This window comes from Rhinoderma darwinii, chromosome 3, assembly GCF_050947455.1.
Source record: "Rhinoderma darwinii isolate aRhiDar2 chromosome 3, aRhiDar2.hap1, whole genome shotgun sequence".
Taxonomy (NCBI): Eukaryota; Metazoa; Chordata; class Amphibia; order Anura; family Rhinodermatidae; genus Rhinoderma; species Rhinoderma darwinii.
The window spans coordinates 371,360,663-371,383,486 of NC_134689.1; the positions used below are offsets into that span (position 1 = coordinate 371,360,663).

The following is a 22,824-nucleotide window of genomic DNA, read 5'->3' on the forward strand; positions in this document are numbered from 1 at the left end:
GGGGGGAGTGTGGCGCTATTTGCAAAGGGGCAGCGGGCTGTGTGTGGCACTATCTACAAGGGCGGCTGTGTGTGGCACTATTTAGAAGGGGGGCTTTGTGTGGCACTATCTACTGGGGGCTGTGTGTGGCACTATCTACTGGGGGCTGTGTGTGGCACTATCTACAGGGGGCTGTGTGTGGCCTCTTTAATTTATTTTCTTTTAATTTATTTTTATGTTAATTACATTATAGAACTATATCGCTTGTAAAATGTAGAAATGCTTTTATACTCAAGTTACATTAAAAAAATTGTGAACAAAAAATTACATCTCATTGATTGGTAGGGAAAGAAAACATGGCGAGGGGGAAGGAGATGTCGGGAAATAAGTTGGGGGGGTGGGCGCCAATCTGAATCTTTGCCCCGGGTGCAGGAGAACCTAGCTACGCCTCTGCCCACACAGTTTTTGGTAAAGTGACATGAGCGACGCCAAAAGCGTAATATACTGTGTTAATGGAGACTTTTGTGGCATTTGCTCCTTTTCTACACCAGAAAACTGGCATAGAACGATTAATAAATTCCTCCCGCTCACCTCTTTACTGCTGATTGAGAAATCGATCTTGGTCATGATTGTCTCATTGGCACTTGTGTCATCCACACCACAGGTTTTTGGGGTCTCCTGGGCTTGATACTGGTAAACAGCATGTTCTCCAGTCTCCGACATCTTCAGAGGTTGAATCAAGAATTTATTTTCTTGTGTCGTAATAATGCCCCTAAAAGAAAATATTCATATATCTTTTGAGTCATTTGCCATATTCACCTCGGACCATGGCATGAACGTTCCTAGTGGCATGTAAAGTTATTGCTTCCCATGTAATAAAGCACTTCAGAATATTCTACTGCTTTATAAATAAAGATCATGATTATTGTCTCACCTTAATCCATTGCATGTGCTCAGGCTGACCTGTGAACTGTTGTCATTCTTCACATACCCTTGATAAAAGCAGTGATCCTACAAGATGCAAAAATAAGTAATCATCACCTGCATTAAAAACTTAAGCTGGTCATACTCATATAATGAGAAAAGTCGTCAGAATCCGCCTATATTGATGGGCTTGGCCAATGAGTTTATGTGTATGGTGGCCTCCTGTCATATCAGACGTCGAGGGAAAGAAGGGTCACGCCTGTTGGAGATAAGCCCCTGCCAGAGGGATCTGGTAGCAGCCCTTTCCCCTCTGCCCATTGAAATAACAAATCTGCTTGGTCCAACCAAGCGTGCATATTTATGAGAGAGTCGGGTGAAATAACTCTCACCAAAATGAGTGTTTAAGGCTAGGGCTAGATGGCAAATTTGGCTGCGTCTAAAGGGAGCACAACCAAAGATTGCTATGGCACTCCGCGTACATCGAAGTAATGTAAGTAAATATGGCCGTGTTGCGACCCGCAAGTTACCGTGACCAGTCGCAAGTAATACAAAAAGTTAGGATTTCTTGTGACAGTCGCGGCAACTTGCGGGTCACAATAAGGCCACATTGACTTACATTACTTAAATGTACACAGTGCAACACATCGATCTTTAGATTCGTAGCTTGTGTTTTGGCCAAAGTTGCCATGTAGCTCTAGCTATGGCTGGCTTTAGGACTATATCTTCCAAACCTGTGTCATAGATCTGGGGAGCACAGTAGCACCCCTGCTGACTAGTAGGACTAGGGCCATGGGTTCAAACCCAGTAAGAGACCCATTTCTCTAGAGTTTGCAGAACCTGATCAAGGTTGGTGGAGGCCCCTGCCTGAAAAATGTGGTGGGTGGCCCCTGTTCAGTAACAATGTCATATAATACATAGCTAACATACACATTAGATAATTTTTGGCAGAGCCCCTTAAATTTAAAATGCTTTATCTTTTCTTCATCCAGCATGTCATGCTGCTGGGAAAGGTTTTGTCACGAAACGGGTTAGTGGACCCACTAGGCCGTACCGCCGCAGCGGGGAGGTAGCTGGCCAAACAACAGGACACCCCAGAAATACAATGTCCCGCACAAGGGTACATGAATAGTCCAGATGGTGGCCGCAGCTCTGGCACAGATGAGATGGGTGCAGCAGATGGCGCCAAACGTGGCGGATGACACAGGAGCCGCAAGTTGCGCGAGACGTGGCGGATTCCTCCGGATGTGGCAGATAACACAGGACGTGGTGGATTCCTCCGGACGTGGCGGATTCCTCCGGACGTGGCAGATGACACAGGACGTGGTGGATTCCTCCGGACGTGGCAGATGACACAGGACGTGGCGGATTCCTCCGGACGTGGCAGATGACACAGAAAGTAGCGGATTCCTCCAGACGTGGCAGATGACACGGGATGTGGCAGATGACACGGGACGTGGCAGATTCCTCTGGACGTGGCAGATGACACAGGACGTGGCACGACTAGATACTAGGGCAAAGCACGGGAAACAGGAACGGGGAACAAGGTACGGGTAACAACAGGAACGGGAAACACTAAGGGACCATTTGCAAGACAGACTGGGAAAACTAACAACGCTCAGGCATCGAACTAGGGGGCTGGACCCCTCTTATAGCCCAGGGTACTCACGGGTCAAAGGTCGTTCAAGATGTCCGGTGCGCGCGCTGCCCCTTTAAGAACAGGGACGAGCGTGCGCGCGCACCCTGCGGGCTCCGGCGGAGGTGAGTGGATGCAAGCGCTGGCGTCTCCTGAGGAGGAGGCTGGGGCCAGCGCTTGCCGACTTGTGGCTACGGCTGTCAGCGGGAGGCTGGAGCTGACAGCCCGCAGCCACGGACATTACAGTATCCCCCCTCTTACGCCCCCTCTTCTTGGGACCGGAGCGAGAGAGAAACTTCTTTAGAAGAGTAGGGACATTGAGGTTCCCCTCTGGCTCCCAGGACCTCTCTTCGGGACCAAACCCCCTCCAATCCACCAAATACAAGGTCTTTCCTCTCACTCTCTTGGTGTCCAAGATCTCCTTTACCTCAAAGATGTCCGAGGAGCCGCTGGGAGCAACCGCAGGGCTGGGAGTCTTGGAATAGCGGTTTAGCATCACAGGCTTCAGGAGGGAGACGTGGAAGGAGTTGGGAATCCTGAGGGTAGGAGGAAGCCGAAGCTTGTAGGCGACAGGGTTGATCTGCTGCAGGACCTCGAATGGTCCAAGGAACCTGGGAGCGAACTTGTATGAGGGCATCTTCAAGTGAATGTTCCGAGAGGACAGCCAGACTTTAGTCCCCGGAAGATACTGAGGCGGCTCTCTTCTCTTAGTATCTGCCTTTCGCTTCATGCAATCTACTGCCAGCAAAATAGAGGACCGGGTCTGTTGCCAGATTTGCAGGAAGTCCCCATATGCAGAGTCAGCAGCGGGAACCTGGGATGAAGTCGACACAGGAAGAGGGACTCTGGGATGTTGACTGTAGACAATGTGAAATGGAGAGGAAGTGGTGGACTCACTTGTGTGGTTGTTGTAAGAAAATTCGGCCCATGGTAGAAGCTGTACCCAGTTATCGTGCTGTGAAGAGATGAAATGGCGGAGATAATTTTCCATGATCTGGTTGATCCTCTCAACTTGCCCATTGGACTGGGGGTGATAGGCAGAGGAAAAGTCCAATCTCACATCCAGGAGTTTACAGAGGGCTCTCCAGAACTTAGAGGTAAACTGAACCCCCCGGTCGGACACAATGTGAAGAGGCAAGCCATGCAAGCGGAAGATGTGCTGGATGAAGAGACTTGCCAGACGAGGAGCAGAAGGTAGGCCGGTCAACGGGATAAAATGAGCCATCTTAGAGAACCGGTCCACCACCACCCAGACAGTGTTACATCCTGCTGAGGGGGGAAGGTCAGTGACGAAGTCCATCGCAATGTGCTGCCAGGGGGCATTGGGCACAGGCAGAGGTTGAAGCAGGCCGGCAGGCTTGCTGTGAGTCACTTTGTTATAGGCACACACCGTGCAAGAAAAGACAAAGTCCAGAACATCCTTATGTAGCGTGGGCCACCAAAAGTGACGAGCGATCAGGTCTCGGGTTTTACAGACACCGGCGTGCCCAGCAAGTTTAGAACTATGTCCCCAGCGGCGAATTCTTCTCCTGTCCGCCAACCTAACAAAAGTCCTCCCAGGAGTGATGTCTCTAACCTGCAGAGGATTAGCAGTGACGATGCAGGACGGGTCTATGATGGTCTGGAGGGACTCCACCGTGTCTACCGTCTCAAACGATCTGGACAGGGCATCTGCCCTCACATTCTTGTCCGCGGGACGGTAGTGGAGCGCAAACAGAAAACGGGTGAAGAACAGCGACCACCTGGCTTGACAAGGATTAAGTCTTTGAGCGGACTGAAGGTAAGTGAGGTTCTTGTGGTCGGTGAAGATCAGGATGGGGTGAGCAGCGCCCTCCAGAAGATGTCTCCACTCCTCCAGAGCCAATTTGATGGCCAGCAGCTCCCGATCTCCAATGGAGTAATTGCGCTCAGCAGAGGAAAACAGTCTAGAGTAGTAGCCACATACTACAGCCTTTCCTTTGGAGCTCATCTGGAACAGAAGTGCACCTGCACCGACAGAGGAAGCGTCCACTTCCAGTGAGAACTGCCGAGATACGTCAGGGTGATGGAGGATCGAGGCTGAAGTGAAGGCACTCTTCAGGCTATTAAATGCAGACTCTGCCTCTAGAGTCCACACTTTGGCGTTCACACCCTTCTTGGTAAGGGTCGAGATGGGAGACGTCAGAGAAGAGAAGTTAGGAATAAACTGCCGGTAGAAATTGGCGAATCCCAGGAACCGCTGTATGGCCCTTAAGCCTTGGGGACGTGGCCACTCCAGGACAGCCTTCACTTTCTCAGGATCTATCTTGAGGCCTTGATCCGAGATGATGTAGCCCAGGAAGGGCAGAGAACTCTTCTCAAAGACGCACTTCTCCAGCTTGGCGTATAAATGATTCTCCCTCAATCGTAGTAGAACCTGACGAACATGCCTCCGATGAGTCGTCTGATCTGGGGAGAAAATCAAAATATCATGGAGATAAACAACAACACAGACATAGAGTAGATCTCGGAAGATGTCGTTAACGAACTCCTGAAACACTGCTGGAGCGTTACACAGTCCGAAGGGCATCACCAGGTATTCGTAGTGCCCGTCCCGGGTGTTAAATGCCGTCTTCCATTCGTCACCCCGGCGAATCCGGACTAGATTGTAAGCCCCATGCAGGTCTAGCTTAGAAAAAATTTTGGCCCCACGTATGCGATCAAATAGCTCAGAGATGAGTGGCAACGGGTATTTGTTCTTGACTGTGATCAGGTTGAGGCCTCTGTAGTCAATGCAGGGACTAAGGGATCCATCCTTCTTTTTAACGAAGAAGAATCCAGCCCCGGCCGGGGAGGAAGATTTTCGTATAAAACCCCTCTCCAGATTCTCCTTTATATAGGCCGACATGGATAGAGACTCAGGCAAGGAGAGAGGATATACCCGTCCACGGGGAAGAGAGGCATTAGGAACCAGTTCAATGGGGCAGTTATAGGTGCGATGTGGAGGCAGCGTCTCAGCCTCCTTTTTGCTGAAAACATCTGCATACTGAGCAAAATGGGGAGGCAGTCCCGACAGCGACTGAGGCAGAGAAGGCTTGACAGGATGGATCTGCAACAGACAACGACCATGGCACTTGGAGCCCCATTGGAGAACCTCTCCAGAATTCCAGTCCAGGACTGGGGCATGAAGTCGAAGCCAAGGCAGGCCCAGCAGAACAGGATTGATGGCCTTGGGCAAAACAAGGAACGAAATAAATTCAGAGTGAAGTACTCCAACCTGGAGCTTCAACGACTTGGTTTTAGAGATAATGGGATCAGGCAGAGGCAGTCCATTAACTGAGGCCACAGCCAAAGATGTCTCCAGGGAAACTGTGGGCAGCTGAAGATGGTCCACAAGCTCTTTCTGGATGAAATTTGCAGCAGAGCCAGAGTCAAGATAGGCAGAGACTTGATGCGTCCTGTCGCCGGATACCAGGGTCACAGGAATAGTCAGTTTGGAAGCGAATCCTCTGTTAGATTCTGTTCCACCTAGTGTTGTCTCTCCAACCAATCCTAGGCAATGGGGTCTCTCCGGCCTCTGGGGGCACAGACGCACAATATGGCCTCCATGGCCGCAATACAAACAAAGTCCAGAAGTGCGTCTGTCTTGTTTCTCCTGGGTAGACAATTTAACATAATTACTCTGCATCGGGTACTCTGGTGGGACGACTGAGGAGGATTGCGGGATTGCCGAATCCAGCCTAGGAAGTTCTCTCTCCCGGAGAACCTCTTGGAAACGTTCCCAGATCCTCATGTCGACGCGGGAGGCGAGTAGGATAAGATCGTCCAGGATAGATGGCAGATCGCGAGCAGCCAGCTCGTCCTTGATCCCTGAAGACAGTCCCTGCCAGAATGTAGCCACCAAAGCCTCGTTGTTCCAGGTCAATTCAGCAGCCAGGATACGGAACTGAATGGCATACTCGCCCACGGAGAGGTCTCCCTGGTGTAGGGTTAGCAGGGATGCAGCAGCAGAAGAAACTCTTCCGGGCTCCTCAAAGATGGAGCGGAAGGTCCGTAAGAAGCACTGCAAGTCCCGGGTCTCAGGTCCCTGATGTTCCCACAGAGGATTGGCCCATGCCAGGACTTTGCCGGTAAGGAGAGAGATGATAAAGGCGATCCGGACGTCATCCGAGCAGAAGGACCTGGCATGTAGTCTGAAATGGATCAGGCACTGATTCAAAAATCCCCTGCAGGACCTCGGATCTCCGTCATAGCGTGGAGGTAGCGGCAAGAAACACAGGGGGTTGGTACCGGTACAGACAGGAGGTGTAGCAGGCGGAACCGCAGGAACGGGTGCAGTGATGACTGTGGACGGAGCAAGCAGCCGATGGGCTTAGGCGTTCACCGACAGGAGGAGCTGGTCTTGTCGCGACTGGAGATCCTCCATCTCAGCCAGCATGGCTTGTGTAGTCAACGTCTCAGGTTGACCAGCGGGGTCCATGGCCTGAGCATACTGTCACGAAGCGGGTTAGTGGACCCACTAGGCCGTACCGCCGCAGCGGGGAGGTAGCTGGCCAAACATCAGGACACCCCAGAAATACAATGTCCCGCACAAGGGTACCTGAATAGTCCAGATGGTGGCCGCAGCTCTGGCACAGATGAGATGGGTGCAGCAGATGGCGCCAAACGTGGCGGATGACACAGGAGCCGCAATTTGCGCCAGACGTGGCGGATTCCTCCGGATGTGGCAGATAACACAGGACGTGGTGGATTCCTCCGGACGTGGCGGATTCCTCCGGACGTGGCAGATGACACAGGACGTGGCGGATTCCTCCGGACGTGGCAGGTGACACAGGACGTGGCGGATTCCTCCGGACATGGCAGATGACACAGAAAGTAGCGGATTCCTCCGGACGTGGCAGATGACACGGGACGTGGCAGATGACACGGGACGTGGAAGATTCCTCTGGACGTGGCAGATGACACAGGACGTGGCACGACTAGATACTAGGGCAAAGCACGGGAAACAGGAACGGGGAACAAGGTACGGGTAACAACAGGAACGGGAAACACTAAGGGACCATTTGCAAGACAGACTGGGAAAACTAACAACGCTCAGGCATCGAACTAGGGGGCTGGACCCCTCTTATAGCCCAGGGTACTCACGGGTCAAAGGTCGTTCAAGATGTCCGGTGCGCGCGCTGCCCTTTTAAGAGCGGGGACGAGCGTGCGCGCGCACCCTGCGGGCTCCGGCGGAGGTGAGTGGATGCAAGCGCTGGCGTCTCCTGAGGAGGAGGCTGGGGCCAGCGCTTGCCGACTTGTGACTGCGGCTGTCAGCGGGAGGCTGGAGCTGACAGCCCGCAGCCACGGACATTACAGGTTTGATGGACAAGAGGAAACTGGGTTGTTTAGAAGGCCCCTAAGTGGTGAAGGCCCCAGGGCATTTGCCCCTTTTGACCTCCCTATGTTCTGGCCCTGGGGATTTGTATGCCAATGTTTTTTTCATAGAAGATTTTTAGAACCGAACCAAATGAATGTAAATACATACAACATAGATTTTTCAAGATGCCTCAACACTGTATGTTTATAGACCTTACAGAAGAGATGAGGGCTTTGATATGGAATTAGTATATTCTCCCTGTGCTCATGTTGGTATCTCAGGTTTCCTCCCACACTCTTATGAAAATTGTCTATAACATGTGTGTATATTTGGCATACAGGGAGAATATTTCCGAAGACCCTCTTAGTGATAGGAAAGACCTTACCTTCATCTCAGGACTGGTGGTAACTGGGGAACCATCTTTCAGGTAATGAGTCTCTGTGTAATTCTCAGATATTAAGTCTCTGTAAGAAGAGCAGGAAATGTATTAGAATACATCGCAGAGTAACAGGCCAGGGACCAAGTCTAAGGCCGAGGGGTCAACTAATTATCTCCTTTGATTTTTTATCTCATGCAATGGGTTGCTTTTAGGTTATGTGTCAAGGGGAGGGATAATACAGCACAGGGTAAATGCTGGGAAAATTTTGATAGTATCAAGGGAAGGCGGTAGTTTAATACGCCTAACAGAATATTAAAATAATTTATAAAACTTTTTATAATGGCCTTTTTATATAGGACATATTGGACCAGCAGCGAACACTCACTCATTCTTTTCTAGATGAAGAACCATTGGTTTACCATTCACTTCTAGCCCGTACTGCACCAGGTCTGGATATTCACTCTGTTAAGAGAAGCACATTTACAATATACTTACTAATATGGAAGTGGCAGGTAAAGAGAGGACATGTTTTGAAGGGTTTACCAAAAACATATTGATCTGAACACATTAAAAACGTTGTCAGAACAGTGAGTGGCTACAAAGAGTGTCTCTTGCGCTGGAGGACGTGTAATGTCCATGTATCTCACAGACAGACAGTGTAAGGTTTAATTTCCCCAGTGGTGGCGCTGCAGGGAAATTGAACATTGCTGCCAGGTTCCTCCACAGACATTGGCTGATTGCTGAGGACAGCAGCAGATGACCCTGTGATCTGCTTATAGTTGGGTATTTTTTTTTTTTTAACAAAAAAGGACATCACTTTTAAGCTGGGCAAAAAGGAAAATTTTTTCTCTTCTCAGTTTTCTCATATTTTTCATGATTGAATACAGCTATTCTTACATGAATGCCCATAATTTTATCTAAATTGGTCTAATATATATGGGTCAGCACTACATTTTGTGGTTGCAGAATCAAAATTCCTTGAGTGGTCATGCTCAATGACAAAAATCAGGCTACATACAGCTACCACCAGGGGGAGTTCACTACATACTTATTGCTCCCATTCGATTCTATAATAAAACCTTATGCAGTAAGCTCCCCCTAGTGGTGGGAGTCAGTATGTTACCATATTAACTCAATGACGGTAAAACAGGAAGCAGGGGACGAGCTCTGAAACAAAATAACTGAATGTATGCAAGTAACCAAAAAAGCATTTTGGACCTAAAAATGAAATTATTTTAATAAGTAGAAATTCACTTTAAACAGAAAACGTATTAACAATATTTCCCTACATTGGGAATGATCTCCCTATAAAAAATCCTTTCCTTGCATTGCTCCACAATGTTAATTCTTGATCAATTGTAGATAAACTATTGCACCTTCATTAATGACAAATGTCAGATAAATATTGTAACTGTTTTGGTAATATAGACATGCTGTTATTATCAGTCATAGTGGGGGAAAATAGCGCCATCCATTGCCACTTTTAGACATGACTTTCCTATAAACATTCATTTACTTGTGAAAGAGTACTACATTGAAGAACACAAAGTATAAACCAGTCAGGCATTACCAGGAAATGGAGGTACGTCTCAAATATAACCACACCAGCAGTAACTGAGCACAGAATACACCACAACTATAGAAATATCCAGATCAGTGGTTCTGCACAAAACATATTTACCTGTCATAGCAAAGCATCAAAACGTAGGCATAAAGTCAGCCTATATATACAGACTATACATGGAATACATGCAAAAGGTAATATCAATTGGTAATTGGTAGAGAGATATAAAATAGATATGAGATAGATCCGATAGAAATAGAAGATAGAGATAGATGATAGATAGATAGATAGATAGATAGATAGATAGATAGATAGATAGATAGATAGATAGATAGATAGATAGATAGATAGATAGATAGATAGATAGATAGATGATAGAGAGAGAGATAGATAGATAGATAGATAGATAGATAGATAGATAGATAGATAGATAGATAGATAGATAGATAGATAGATAGATAGACATAGAAAATAGAGAGAGATAGAAGATAGAGAGAGAGAGAGACACTGTGTGCACAATTATTAGGCAAGTTGTATTTTTGAGGATTAGTTTTATTATTGAACAACTCTAGTGCTGTCGGTCAATCCAAAATGTTAATAAACCTCAAACCTGAATATTTCTAAGTAAAAGTGAGGTTTTGGCTTTCTTAGGAGAATATCTATGTGTGTAGAATTATTATGTAACTAAATGAAAAAGGAACATTTTCCCATCTCACTTCTTTATTTTCATCTATCTGCAAAGTGAGAATAATAAACAAATAACTCAAAATTTACAAATAAACATTTCTGACATTTAAAAAAATAAAAAAACCCAGTGCCCAATATAGCCCCCCTTCTTTTGAATAACAGTCATAAGCCGTCCATCCATGGCGTCTGTCAGTTTCTTAATCTGTAGATGATCAACTTTTTGTGCAGCAGCAACCACAGCCCCCCAGACAATGATCAGAGGGGTGTCCTGTTCTCCATCACCGTAAATCTGCCGTGTAAGAAGGGCCCACAAGTTCTCAATAGGGTTTAGGTCCAGTGAGGGAGGGGGCCATGTCATTATTCTTTAATCTTTAAAGAGGCTCTGTCACCGGTTTAATACTTCTCTATCTCCTACCTAATCTAATAAACGCTTTGATGTAGATAACTACTGTTTTTTTTTGTTTTTTTTTAAAAACGTTTATTATTGACAAAGTTCTGATCATTTTTAGATTTATTTTTAAAATCAATTTTTTTTTAAATGCCCTACTGGGCGTTTTTTTTTTAGTTTCACCAAGTGGGCGTTGTAAAGCAAAGTGTATGACGCTGACCAATCAGCGTCATACACTTCTCTTCATTCATGCCCAGCTTTATTCACAGCACAGCGTGATCTCGCAAGATATTCCCGTCACTCCAGTGAAGGACCTGCAGGAGTAAGTGACGTCACAACTTGATCTCGTGAGATCACGCTCTGCTGTGAATAAAGCTGGGCATGAATGAAGAGAACTGCATGATGCTGATTGGTCAGCGTAATACACTTTGATTTACATCGCCCACTTGGTAAAACGAAAAAAAAAAACCGCCCATTTGGGCATTTAGAAAAATTTCGAATAAATCTAAAAATGATCAGAACATTGTCAATAATAAATGTTTTAAAAAAACAAATTCAGCATCAAAGCGTTTATTAGATGAGGTAGAAGATAGAGAAGATTTAAACTGGTGACAGAGCCTCTTTAAACCCTTTATTGGCTAGCCATGTAGTGGAGTACTTCGATGCATGCGATGGAGCATTGTCCTGCATAAAAATCATGGTTTTCTTGAAAGATGCAGACTTTTTCCTGTACCACTGCTTGATGAAAGTGTCTTCTAAAAACTGGCAGTAGGTTTGGGAGTTGATTTTTTGTCCATCTTCAACATGAAAAAGGTCCAACTAGCTCATCGTTAATAATACCAGCCCATAGCAGTACCCCACCTCCACATTGCTGGCGTCTGAGTCAAAGTGGGGCTCTCTGCCCGTTACTGATCCAGCCACGGGTCCATGCATCTGGTCCTTCAAGAGTCACTCATCTCATCAGTCCATAAAACCTTTGAAAAAAATGTGTCTTCAGATATTCCTTGGTCCAGTCTTGACATTTCATCTTCTGTGTCTTGTTCAGTGGTGGTCGGGTTTCAGGCTTCCTTACCTTGGCCAGGTCTCTGAGCACTGAACACCTTTTACTTCTGGGCACTCCAGGGAGGTTGCAGCTCTGGAATATGACAGCACTGGAGGACAATGGGTTCCTGGTCGCTTCACGTTTGAGTCTACTCAAATCTTTGGTAGTTCATTAGCATTTTTTTTCCTCAATACTTTTATTCCGACCATGTTGACTATTTGCAACAAAACCTTTGATGGTTCTGTGATCACGCCCCAATATCTCAGCAATTTCAAGAGTGCGGCAACCCTCTGAAAGACTTAACAATTTTTGACTTTTCAGAGTCAGTTAAATCTCTTTTATTGGCCCATTTTGCCAGAAGAAAACAAGCGCCCTAATAATTCTGCACACCTTGATGTAGGGTCCTGATCTCCTTAGGCCATATTCACACGACAGGGTTTCCCGGCCGTGTGACAGCTGTTCACAAAACGTCCGTCACACGGCCGCAGTAGGAACAATAGACCCCAAATGGAGCTATTCACACGACCAATTTTTTGACGGCCCGGGAAACGCGGCTGTCAAAAAATGGGACATGCCCTATTTTCGGCCACTCTCCCGGCCGCCCGGCTCCCATAGAAGTCTATGGGGCCGGGTAATACATGGTCATCACTGGAATGTGTCCCGAGTGACGGTCGTGTCTTCCATCGCTCTCTCTCCTTCTCCTCCTCACAGTGCGAAGTGCATGTGAGGAGGAGGAGGGTATTTTTTTGCTCCCTGTAGAAGCGGAATCCCCAATCCCCGGCCACAGCTTCGGCAACGCTGTGGCTGAGGATTGGGGATTCAGCTTCAGGAGAAGTCCCTGACTTCACTGTCGATATATGGACACAGTGACTTTAGGCACTTCTGAAGCGGAATCCCCGACCCTGTTGCCGGTGTTTCCGCTCCAGGAGAAGTCCCTGAGTTCACTGTCCATATATGGACACAGTGACGTCAGGCACTTCTGAAGCGGAATCCTGTGGCCGGTGTTTCCGCTCCAGGAGAAGTCCCTGACTTCACAGTCTATACATGGACAGTGAAGTTAGTAACTTCTCCTGGAAGGGGGGGGTGGGGGTGCTATGTAAAAGGTCCCTGTGTATAACTACCTACAGGGGGCTGTGTGGCATTACCTTCAGGGGGCTGTGTGGCATTACCTACAGGGGGTTGTGTCGCACGACTTACAGGGGTGTTGTGTGGCACTACCAACAAGGGGGGCTGTGTGTCACTACCTACAGGGGAGCTGTGGCAGTATCTACAGAGGGCAGTGTGTGGCATTATCTACAGAGGGCAGTGCATGGCAAAAATGTTACAAATTAAATTCATCCGATTTTAAAACGGACAGGGAAAAAAACGGATGCAAAACAGGTCAAAATCGGCCGTTAAAAATGGCAACACGGCCTTGAACGGGATCGGAACGGATGCAAAATAGATGCAAAACGTCCGTTTTTATCGGCCGACACTCGGACCCTGTCGTGTGAATAGAGCCTTAGGCTGCGCCGTCCCTCATTACACAAATACACATCACCTGATATGCTTCATCCAATAAGCAGTCAAGTTTATACAGCTTGGAGTTGGAAAATATGCATAAAAATGATGATATGGTCAAAATACTCACTTGCCTAATAATTGTGTACACAGTGTAGAAGAGAAAAAGATAGAGATAGATAGATAGATAGATAGATAGATAGATAGATAGATAGATAGATAGATAGATAGATAGATAGATAGATAGATAGATAGATAGATAGATAGATAGATAGATAGATAGATATGAGATACATGGATAGATAGATAGATAGATAGATAGATAGATAGATAGATAGATAGATAGATAGATAGATAGATAGATAGATTCAATAATGATGATGATGATGATGATGATGAAGATTGACAGATATATATTAATAATGATGATGATGATGATCAGGGCCGCCATCAGGAATTTCAGGGCCCCCTACAGCTAAATTTTCTGGGCCCCCCTACCGTGGCACCGCCTGTTAACGGTACTCCGTCCAGCACTATATCATGGTACCCAGGGCCGCCATCAGGGGGGGTATTAGGGGTACTGATGTGAGAGGCCCGGCCAAACCTAATTGAAAGGGGGGCCCGGCAAACTGCCGCGACTTGCCTTTGGTAGAAAAAAAACAGGCCCCTGCAATGGGGCCCGTTTTTTTCACCAAAAGAATGTCATGAGCTGCGGGCCCCCCTTTCAATTAGGTTTGGCCAGGCCTCTCACATCAGTACCCCTAATACCCCCCCTGATGGCGGCCCTGGGTAGCATGGGGGCCGTCAAACACCGCCGCCCGTGCGACCGATCGCGCGCACCCGCAAACTCCCGCGCATGCGCTCCGGCGACCGCCTGGAACCGCGCACCGAATTTTGAGGCAGATTTTGACCTGCCCACACTATCTTGCCGCGTTTTTTGCCTGCAGCGATTGAGGACAGCAGACAGAAAACGCAGCGAAAAATGCATTTTCTGCCTCCCATTGATTTCGATGGCAGGTCAGAGGCGGAACCGCGGCAAGAAAGGACGTGCTGCTTTTTCTTTTTTCCGCGACTGGCTCCCATTGATTTCAGATTAAATCAATGGGAGGCGGTTTTGGAAGTTGTTTGGTGCTGATTCTGACGCAGTGTCCGAGTCAATATCAAGGGCCAAAAACTCTGTGAACTGGGCCTTATTGTTAGGGCTTATTCAGACGATCGTGTAATACGTCCGTGCAACGCGCGTGATTTTCACGCGCCTCGCACGGACCTGTTACTCTATGGGGCCGTGCAGACTGTCAGTGATTTTCATGCAGCGTGAGTCCGCTGCGTAAAACTCACGACATGTCCGATATTTGTGCATTGTTCGCGCATCACGCACCCATTGAAGTCAATGGGTGCGTGAAAATCCCGCCCAGCACTTCCGCAGCCATATAAACTATGAATGAAAACAGAAAAGCACCACGTGCTACAAACATACAAACAGAGTGTCATAATGATGGCGGCTGCGGGAAAATCACGCAGCCGCGCATCATACGCTGCTGCCACACAGAGCTGTTATGGACCTTTTGCAAGCGCAAAACGCCACGTTTTTGCGCGCGCAAAAAGCACACGCTTGTGTGAATCCGGCCTTAGGGTAGGAACACACTAGGCATGAACACTGCGGATTTTATGCAACACATTTTATTGTGGAAAATCCGCAGTGTATTACAGTCGCAGCAGAGGGGATGAGATTTAAACAAATCTCATCCGCACGCTGAAATTTTTTTTTACATGCTGCGGCTTTTTGGCTTTTTAAGCCGCAGCATGTCAATGTATTCTGCAGAATCGCTGCTCCTCTGTTGCGGAAATGCTGCGGTTCTGCCGCAAAAATCACACATGAGAAGAAAAAAAAAAGGCACTTTTTTAAATTTATAAAAAAGTTTAGACTTACCCCGGCCGTAGTCCTGGTGACGCGATTCTCTATTCTTAGCGCAGCCCCGCCTCCTGTCATGACGTTTCATCCCATGTGACCGCTGCAGCAGTCACATGGTCTACAGCGTCATCCCAGGAGGCGGGGCTACGTTCAGAAGAGAGAGATGCGTCACCTAAACTACAGCCGGGGTAAGTCTAAACTTTTTTTCCCTGCAGGATTTCCGCAGCGGACACGCCTCACCAAACCTGCGCCACTATTTGGTGCGGTTTTGCTGGCGGAATTCCCTGCGGCTACCAGGGCGGATAAGCTGTGGAGTTTTACTCAGCATATCCGCCTAGTGTGTCCCTTATGATGTCGCTCCTGGAGCTGCTGCCGCTCTCTAAATAGGCAGTTGGTCCAGTAGAATTTGGAATTATTTTTTTTTGTGAACCAGCTTAAAAAAATACAAAACTTTTGTGTTAGGGCCTGTTCACATCACCGTTCGCTTCCGTTCCGGGGTTCCGTCTGAGGTTTCTGTCGGGTGAACCCCGCAACGGAAAGTGATAGTGATAGCACAGCTTCCGTTTCCATCACCATTAGCGCAGTCGACTGCGCTATTGATTCCGTCCGAAAACCAGCCGGAATGGTGACGAACGGAAACCATTAGCGATATTTCCGTCACTATTGAGATCAATGGTGACTGAAACGGAAGCTGTGCTGTCACTTTCACTTGCGGGGTTCACCCGACGGAAACCTCAGACGGAGCCCCGGAACGGAAGCGAACGGTGATGTGAACAGGCCCTAACACAAAAGTTTTGTATTTTTTTAAGCTGGTTCACAAAAGAAAATAATTCCAAATTCTACTGGACCAACTGCCTATTTAGAGACCGGCAGCAGCTCCAGGAGCGACATCATAAGGGACACACTAGGCGGATATGCTGAGTAAGTCTACACAGCTTATCCGCCCTGGTAGCCACAGGGAATTCTGCCAGCAAAACCGCACCAAATAGTGGCGCAGGTTTCGGGAGGCATGTCCGCTGCGGGAATCCTGTAGAGAAAAAAAAGTTTAGACTTGCCCCGGCCGTAGTTTAGGTGACGCATCTCTCTCTTCTGAACGTAGCCCCGCCTCCTGGGATGACGCTGTAGACCATGTGACCGCTGCAGCAGTCACATGGGATGAAACGTCATGACAGGAGGCGGGGCTGCGCTAAGAATAGAGGATCGCGTCACCAGGACTACGGCCGGGGTAAGTCTAAACTTTATCAATTTAAAAAAGTACCTTTTTTTTTTTCTCATGTGTGATTTTTGCGGCAGAACCGCAGCATTTCCGCAACAGAGGAGCGGCGATTCCACAGAATACATTGACATGCTGCGGCTTAAAAAGCCAAAAACCACACTGCAGGTCCATTTTTTTTGCAGCGTGTGGATGAGATTTGTTAAAATCTCATCCGCTCTGCTGCGACTGTAATACGCTGCGGATTATCCGCAATAAAATGTGTTGCATAAAATCCGCAGTGTTCATGCCTAGTGTGTTCCTACCCTAAGGCCAGATTTACACGAGCGTGTGCTTTTTGCACGCGCAAAAAACGTGGCGTTTAGCGCATGCAAAAGGTCCATAACAGCTCCGTGTGTCAGCTGCGTATGATGCGTGGCTGTGTGATTTTCGCGCAGCCGCCATCATTATGACACTCTGTTTGTATGTTTGTAGCACGTGGTGCTTTTCTGTTTTCATTCATAGTTTATACGGCTGCGGAAGTGCTGGGCGTGATTTTCACCCACCCATTGACTTCAATGGGTGCGTGATGCGCGAACAATGCACAAATATCGGACATGTCGTGAGTTTTACGCAGCGGACACACGGACACACGCTGCGTGAAAATCACTGACAGTCTGAACGGCCCCATAGAGTAACATAGGTCCGTGCGAGGCGCGTGAAAATCACGCGCGTTGCACGGATGTATTACACGTTCGTCTGAATAAGCCCTAACATTAAGGCCCAGTTCACAGAGTTTTTGGCCTTGATATTGACTCGGACACTGCGTCAGAATCAGCACCAAAAAACTTCCAAAACCGCATCCCATTGATTTAATCTGAAATCAATGGGAGCCAGTCGCGGAAAAAAGAAAAAGCAGCATGTCCTTTCTTGCCGCGGTTCCGCCTCTGACCTCCCATCGAAATCAATGGGAGGCAGAAAATGCATTTTTCGCTGCGTTTTTTGTCTGCTGTCCTCAATCGCCGCGGGCAAAAAACGCAGCAAAAAAACGCGGCAAGATAGTGTGGGCAGGTCAAAATCTGCCTCAAAATTCTTTTGAGGCAGATTTTTTTTTGCCTGCAAAATACTGTGTGAACAGGGCCATAAATGATCAGCACTTTGAGATAATTTACTCACTGTGTCAGAAGAGCTGCTGCTCCCACTCCAGTCCTCTTCCGGCGATGTCTTCCAGGCGAGGTCTTCGGTCCAGACGTCCAGTCCTTCACCTCCAGCCAGGCTCCAGGTAAGTTTTGTCCATGTGTGTCCGCGGCTGCGCGCGCTTCGTTCGCGGGTGCGCGCGCGGCCGATCGCGGGTGCGCGCGCGGGCGGTCTCCAGTGCGGGCGTTCGTGGGTGCGCGCTCTGGAGTTTCCTTGGGCGAGCGATCGGGTGCGCGCGCGCGGGCGGACGGTTTGACGGCCCCCCATGACGAGGGGAGGGGGCCCGCAGCAGCAGCAGCAGCTCACGACATTCTTTTAGTGAAAAAAACGGGCCCCATTGCAGGGGCCCGTTTTTTCCTACCAAAAGAATGTCGCGGCAGTTGCCGGGCCCCCCTTTCAATTAGGTTTCGCCGGGCCCCTCACACTACTACCCCTAATACCCCCCTGATGGCGGCCCTGATGATGATAGATAGATAGATAGATAGATAGATAGATAGATAGATAGATAGATAGATAGATAGATAGATAGATAGATAGATAGATAGATAGATAGATAGATAGATAGATAGATAGATAGATAGATAGATAGATAGATAGATAGATTTAATACTTCCCTTTCTGCTCTGATCTACGTTTGCAACAACATATCAATAGTCAGTGAAATATTTTCTTTACCATGTGAGGAGTACTGTACCTGAGTGTCTCTCTTGTGATGTGCATGAAGTTTTCGAGGGAAGACCACCTCATATTTCTGTCCCACTGGTATTTTATTAAAGCCTGCAGGAAATCACCATCGTATTATTGATATTTGAAGATTAGACTTTGAAATGGTTTCTGGTTTCATGTAACTATTATTAGCTTTGCACCATTCTCACCAAACGCACAATGAGCTGTCAATCAAAAGTTAGGAGCTGTGGGTAACTCGGAAAGACTTGAGGAATAAAGATACGACTCTTTTCAAACGAAGATATGACTCGTTTATGCTCTTTAGCATACGATGCCGGAACACTAAAAGACGGAATACTAAAGCTACAGAGCCGACTAAGAAGACAATTATAGGTTACAGATGTAGCTATCTTTACCTTCACTCTGATAACTTGCTGCAGCGTGATATCACACAACAAAAGCCCAATGTCATTGAAAAAGTCAAGATAAGAGATCTAGCCACTGTTGATTTAATGCGTTAAAAGTCAAGGTAAAGATGGCTACATCTGTACATAAAAATGATTTTTCACCCACTTCCACCAGGTATTGCTGGTTTAATAGGTGAAATGCTGGTGGGAGGTTCCCTTTAAGCTTTCTGAGAATTGTTTAAAGGGATCATATCATGAACACGTAAGTGATGGAAGCCTGGTATATAGTCGTGGGTCCGGATTCACAAACCCCTAGTGATCAGCTTTTATTGCTGGGTCACGCTCCCCTGCAGTGCATTCCAGAATTATATGGCGGCCATTAAATAAATGCAACCCCTTTTAAGTTGATTTCATACAGCCATGCAGATGTAGCCAAGTTTATCTTGACTCTGACGCAGCGTGATATTACACAACAAAAGCCGTTGAAAAGTCATTGAAAAAGTTAAGTTAAAGTTTCTTGACAAATCAAAAGTCAAGATAAAGACGGCTACATCTGTATAACAGACACATTTTAAGGGTGCATATTATGGCCCCAACAACCACCCAGTTTCTAGGGAACCAAACTTAAATCAAAATAGGCTACTACAGTGATCTGAAATTTGTTCAGTAGAACAGTGGGGGTCCAGGTGTTGGGCCTTATTACCTGTGAAACAAGCTTTTGGCTTCATTCTCACAGTTCAGATTTGGTCAGTATTTTGCATCTGTATTTTTAAAAATCGCTTGCATATATCTTGCGATTGACTTTAATGGTAAGAAGCTGTGTAGTGCATGCAAGATACACCTCTTTATAAAGAAACACTTCAAAAATACTTGGCAAATCTGTCTCCAAAACGCCTCGTATTTTTTTGGCCTCATGCATATACCGTGTGAACATGCCCTTAGACTGGATACAATTGTAAGCACAGTTGCACACGACCGACATCAGGCCGTGAAAAACGTTCCGAATGTTGGCTGGATTTCCCAGCCCGACCACAGTACGGGCCAGATCACACGTTGCGTAAAACGCTTGGCATAATAGACATATTATGATGCTAGGACTCAACAGCGATTCCGTAAGGAGGCAGAAACTCCTAGCATCATAAATGTCTATGATGCCAGGAGTCCAGTTCACCTGTGCTGTGGTCGGGCCGGGAAATCCGTCAGACACACGGACCGTTTTTCACCCCCCGAACTCGTTCGTGCGCAAGAGGTGTAAGTGATTAAAAAGGATGAAGCAATATTCTGGTAATGAGCAAGTAGCTGTGTCTGTGACACGATATGTGGAGATATTGAGGAAGAAACTGGCTGTGAAGAGTTTTCCTCTTCAGATTCATCACTTCCTATTTTACACTCGGTGGTTTGTCATGTCATGAGTTACTAGTTGGGTGAAATGTCTTCTGAGAAACTCAGTCCCACAAAAAAGTTCTGAAGAGCAAAAATTCTGAGATATAAACTTCTTTTAGTTTCCAGTTTACTTTACACTTGGCCATTTAAAACATGTGGCTTTTTTTGCAGCAATTTTTACGAAGAACATGAAAAAAATACCATGTGTGACATACCCTAATACACTCAGGGTCAGACTGTCCCACCAAAGTATCAAGCGATCCTTCGGTAGACCCAGACTCTGGCACAATAATGGGCCCAAAGGTCCAGCAAAAAGGAACCACATTTGGAGGTGACGTTGGAGCTGACCTTACTTGCCACTAAAGTCTATTTCTTATGGGATAAGTCACAAAAAAAAACAATAAACCTTATCGATGTGTCCAGCGTGTGCGAAGACCCCCAGGTCTGCCTCTAGTTAATGCCTGTTAGGTCATGGCCTAACCGATTGTGGCGGAACGGGTGACGGTTACAGGCATTGTACCCGCCATCCGGGTGCCATAGCTTAGATGGCGCCCGGTGCTAGATGGGGATATGTCCCCTCAAACTGCATTACGTTATGTTTGATAACCAGTTGATTTATATTATATTGTATTCAGTGCTGCTTCACTGTCCTCCCCTCTAGGGTTAATCTTATACTGTAGGAGAGTGAGTCACAGGCTGCAAGCGGGAACTTGTCTGAATGTAAATAAGAAAAAGGAGGGGGCAAGAGCAGAAAGCACATGGCCTGATTCCTGAGGGAGGGGTGAGTGAGGGAGATAGTGGTGCTGTGTGAGATCTCAGTTAGTTCCTGTCCAGGAAAGGATGAGATAGCAGTGTGAGCTGCAGGCAGGAGCTATCTACCTCAGAGATGGTACCTGACCTAGGGACAGTAATAGAGGGCAAGTGCTGGAGTCCCATCTAACTAAGGAGGATATGGAGACACCCCAAAGGATGAAAGGTACAGTGGAGAGACCCCATAGTGAGGTAGCCTGTCCCATCCAGCCCAGAGGGGAGAAGCAGCGGTGCCTTGTTTCTGTGTGTGTCTGTCCCTGTTAATAAACGCGCCTCTGTGGCTTGTCCCCTGTTAATCTGTGTCGCCTGAATCTATCGCCCACATTCTCTAGGCGTAAACCGACCCCCACTGACCCGGTTTCGCCACATTTGGTGGCAGCGGTGGGATAGATTCAGCCCGTTCTAGGGGAAGCGGCAGGGGATAGGTACCCTGGTACCATCCGGCGCTTCGCGGCCAGACCTCAAGGGCGGACTGCCACACGTGCTGCAGTACAGGGGGACCACAGGCACCTAAATCCCCAGTCATGGAGTCTGACTCTATGGATCCTCCCGGCGGAGCAGAGGCTGTCCCCTATGGCAGCTACCTCCGAATTACACTCCAAGAGCTGTGCCGGTTCCGGCGCATTGCCTTCTCGTCCCGCGACATCAAGGATCGGCTGATTGAGAAGCTCCAGGCCTGGGACCTGGCGAACCCGGCCAAGATGGGAGAGATGGCCGAGGGTGACGTTGACTACTGCCCCGAAGAACCGGCCAGTCGCCAGGGAACCGGCCGTAGCGCCATCTCGGACGCCCAGGCCCTGCGGATGGGGGATCTGCTGACCGCTCTGGGGCCTCAAAGCTCCGAGGCTGAGCGCCTGATCATCTTTGGGGCCGTGGCCCGTGCAGTGGCACCCCCAGAACCAACAACCCCAATCCCTGCCGGGCCCCGAAGACCCCAACTACGATACAACGATCTCCCCAAGTTGGATCCTTCGTCCACGGACATCGATGCGCACCTAACCATGCTGGAGACACAGCTACAGGTGCATGACATCCCCACCACCGAATGGGCTCGCTACGTGGGGCCCAGCCTGCAAGGGAGGGCCCTTGAAGTCTACCGGAGCCTAGGTCCAGAGGACGGACGGGACTACGGTTGCCTCCGGGACGCCCTGCTGAAGAGGTATGCGATCACCCCAGAGACTTACAGAGAGCGGTTCCGTAATTTGACGCTCGCCGGCCAGGGTACCCATGTGGAACTGGCAGCCCAGCTCCGCTTAAGCTGCTCCAGGTGGGCCGAGGGGAAGAAGGCCTTCAGTCGGGAGGCCCTGGAGGACCTCGTCATTTTGGAGCAACTCCTCTCCAGGATGGAGGTCCCCGTTCGTGCCTGGGTCGCGGACCGCCACCCCAGCACCCCTGAAGATGCCGCCACCCTGGCCGACGAGTTCTTGGCCCACCGACCCCAGTGGAGAAGCCTTCCGCGCCAGGACCAACGCCGAGAGCTCCGAGCCCCTACCAAAATAGCGGAACCACCCCGGCCAACTTCGATGAGACCCCAGCCAGAGCCTACGGACTCCCGCCAGTGTTATGGGTGCCACCAGCCAGGGCACATCCGACGGGACTGCCCCCTGGCCCAATCAACGGTGCCCTTTCCCAGACCAACCCCAACCTGGGTCGCCTTTTGCCCGGAGGCGGGCGACCCCGATGAGTGTGACCACCTCCTAGATGCACCAGAGGTGGAGGAGGGGGTCTACCACATAGAGCTTACGAGACTCGTGACGAACCAGGTCCCTGCCAACATGCAGGGCCACCGACAGCCCGTGGTGCTGGGACGCCGCACCGTCCAGGGACTCCGTGACTCGGGGGCA

General features: G+C 48.3%; 1 protein-coding gene and 1 long non-coding RNA gene across 4 annotated transcripts in view; one reads left to right on the forward strand and one right to left on the reverse strand.

The window, feature by feature from the left end:
• The window catches only part of LOC142748279 (zinc metalloproteinase-disintegrin-like MTP4), an 85,426-nt gene that overhangs the window by 41,419 nt on the left and 21,183 nt on the right, over nt 1–22,824 (reverse strand). For 2 of the 3 annotated variants that reach the window (XM_075855380.1, XM_075855378.1), the window contains exons 2-6: nt 18,409–18,491; nt 8,618–8,694; nt 8,239–8,317; nt 914–990; nt 571–751 (exon numbers count right to left, since the gene is read on the reverse strand). In XM_075855380.1, coding sequence (XP_075711495.1) covers nt 571–751; nt 914–990; nt 8,239–8,317; nt 8,618–8,694; nt 18,409–18,491 — 497 coding nt within the window. Of the gene's footprint in view, nt 1–570; nt 752–913; nt 991–8,238; nt 8,318–8,617; nt 8,695–15,343; nt 15,428–18,408; nt 18,492–22,824 lie in introns of those variants that run through there. The other variant, XM_075855381.1, reaches the window with a different exon arrangement.
• Nucleotides 8,194–22,824, forward strand: part of LOC142748280 (uncharacterized) — a 64,015-nt gene continuing 49,384 nt past the window's right edge. The window contains exon 1 of the long non-coding RNA XR_012882214.1: nt 8,194–8,280. This is a non-coding gene — a long non-coding RNA (uncharacterized LOC142748280). The remainder of the gene's footprint in view (nt 8,281–22,824) is intronic.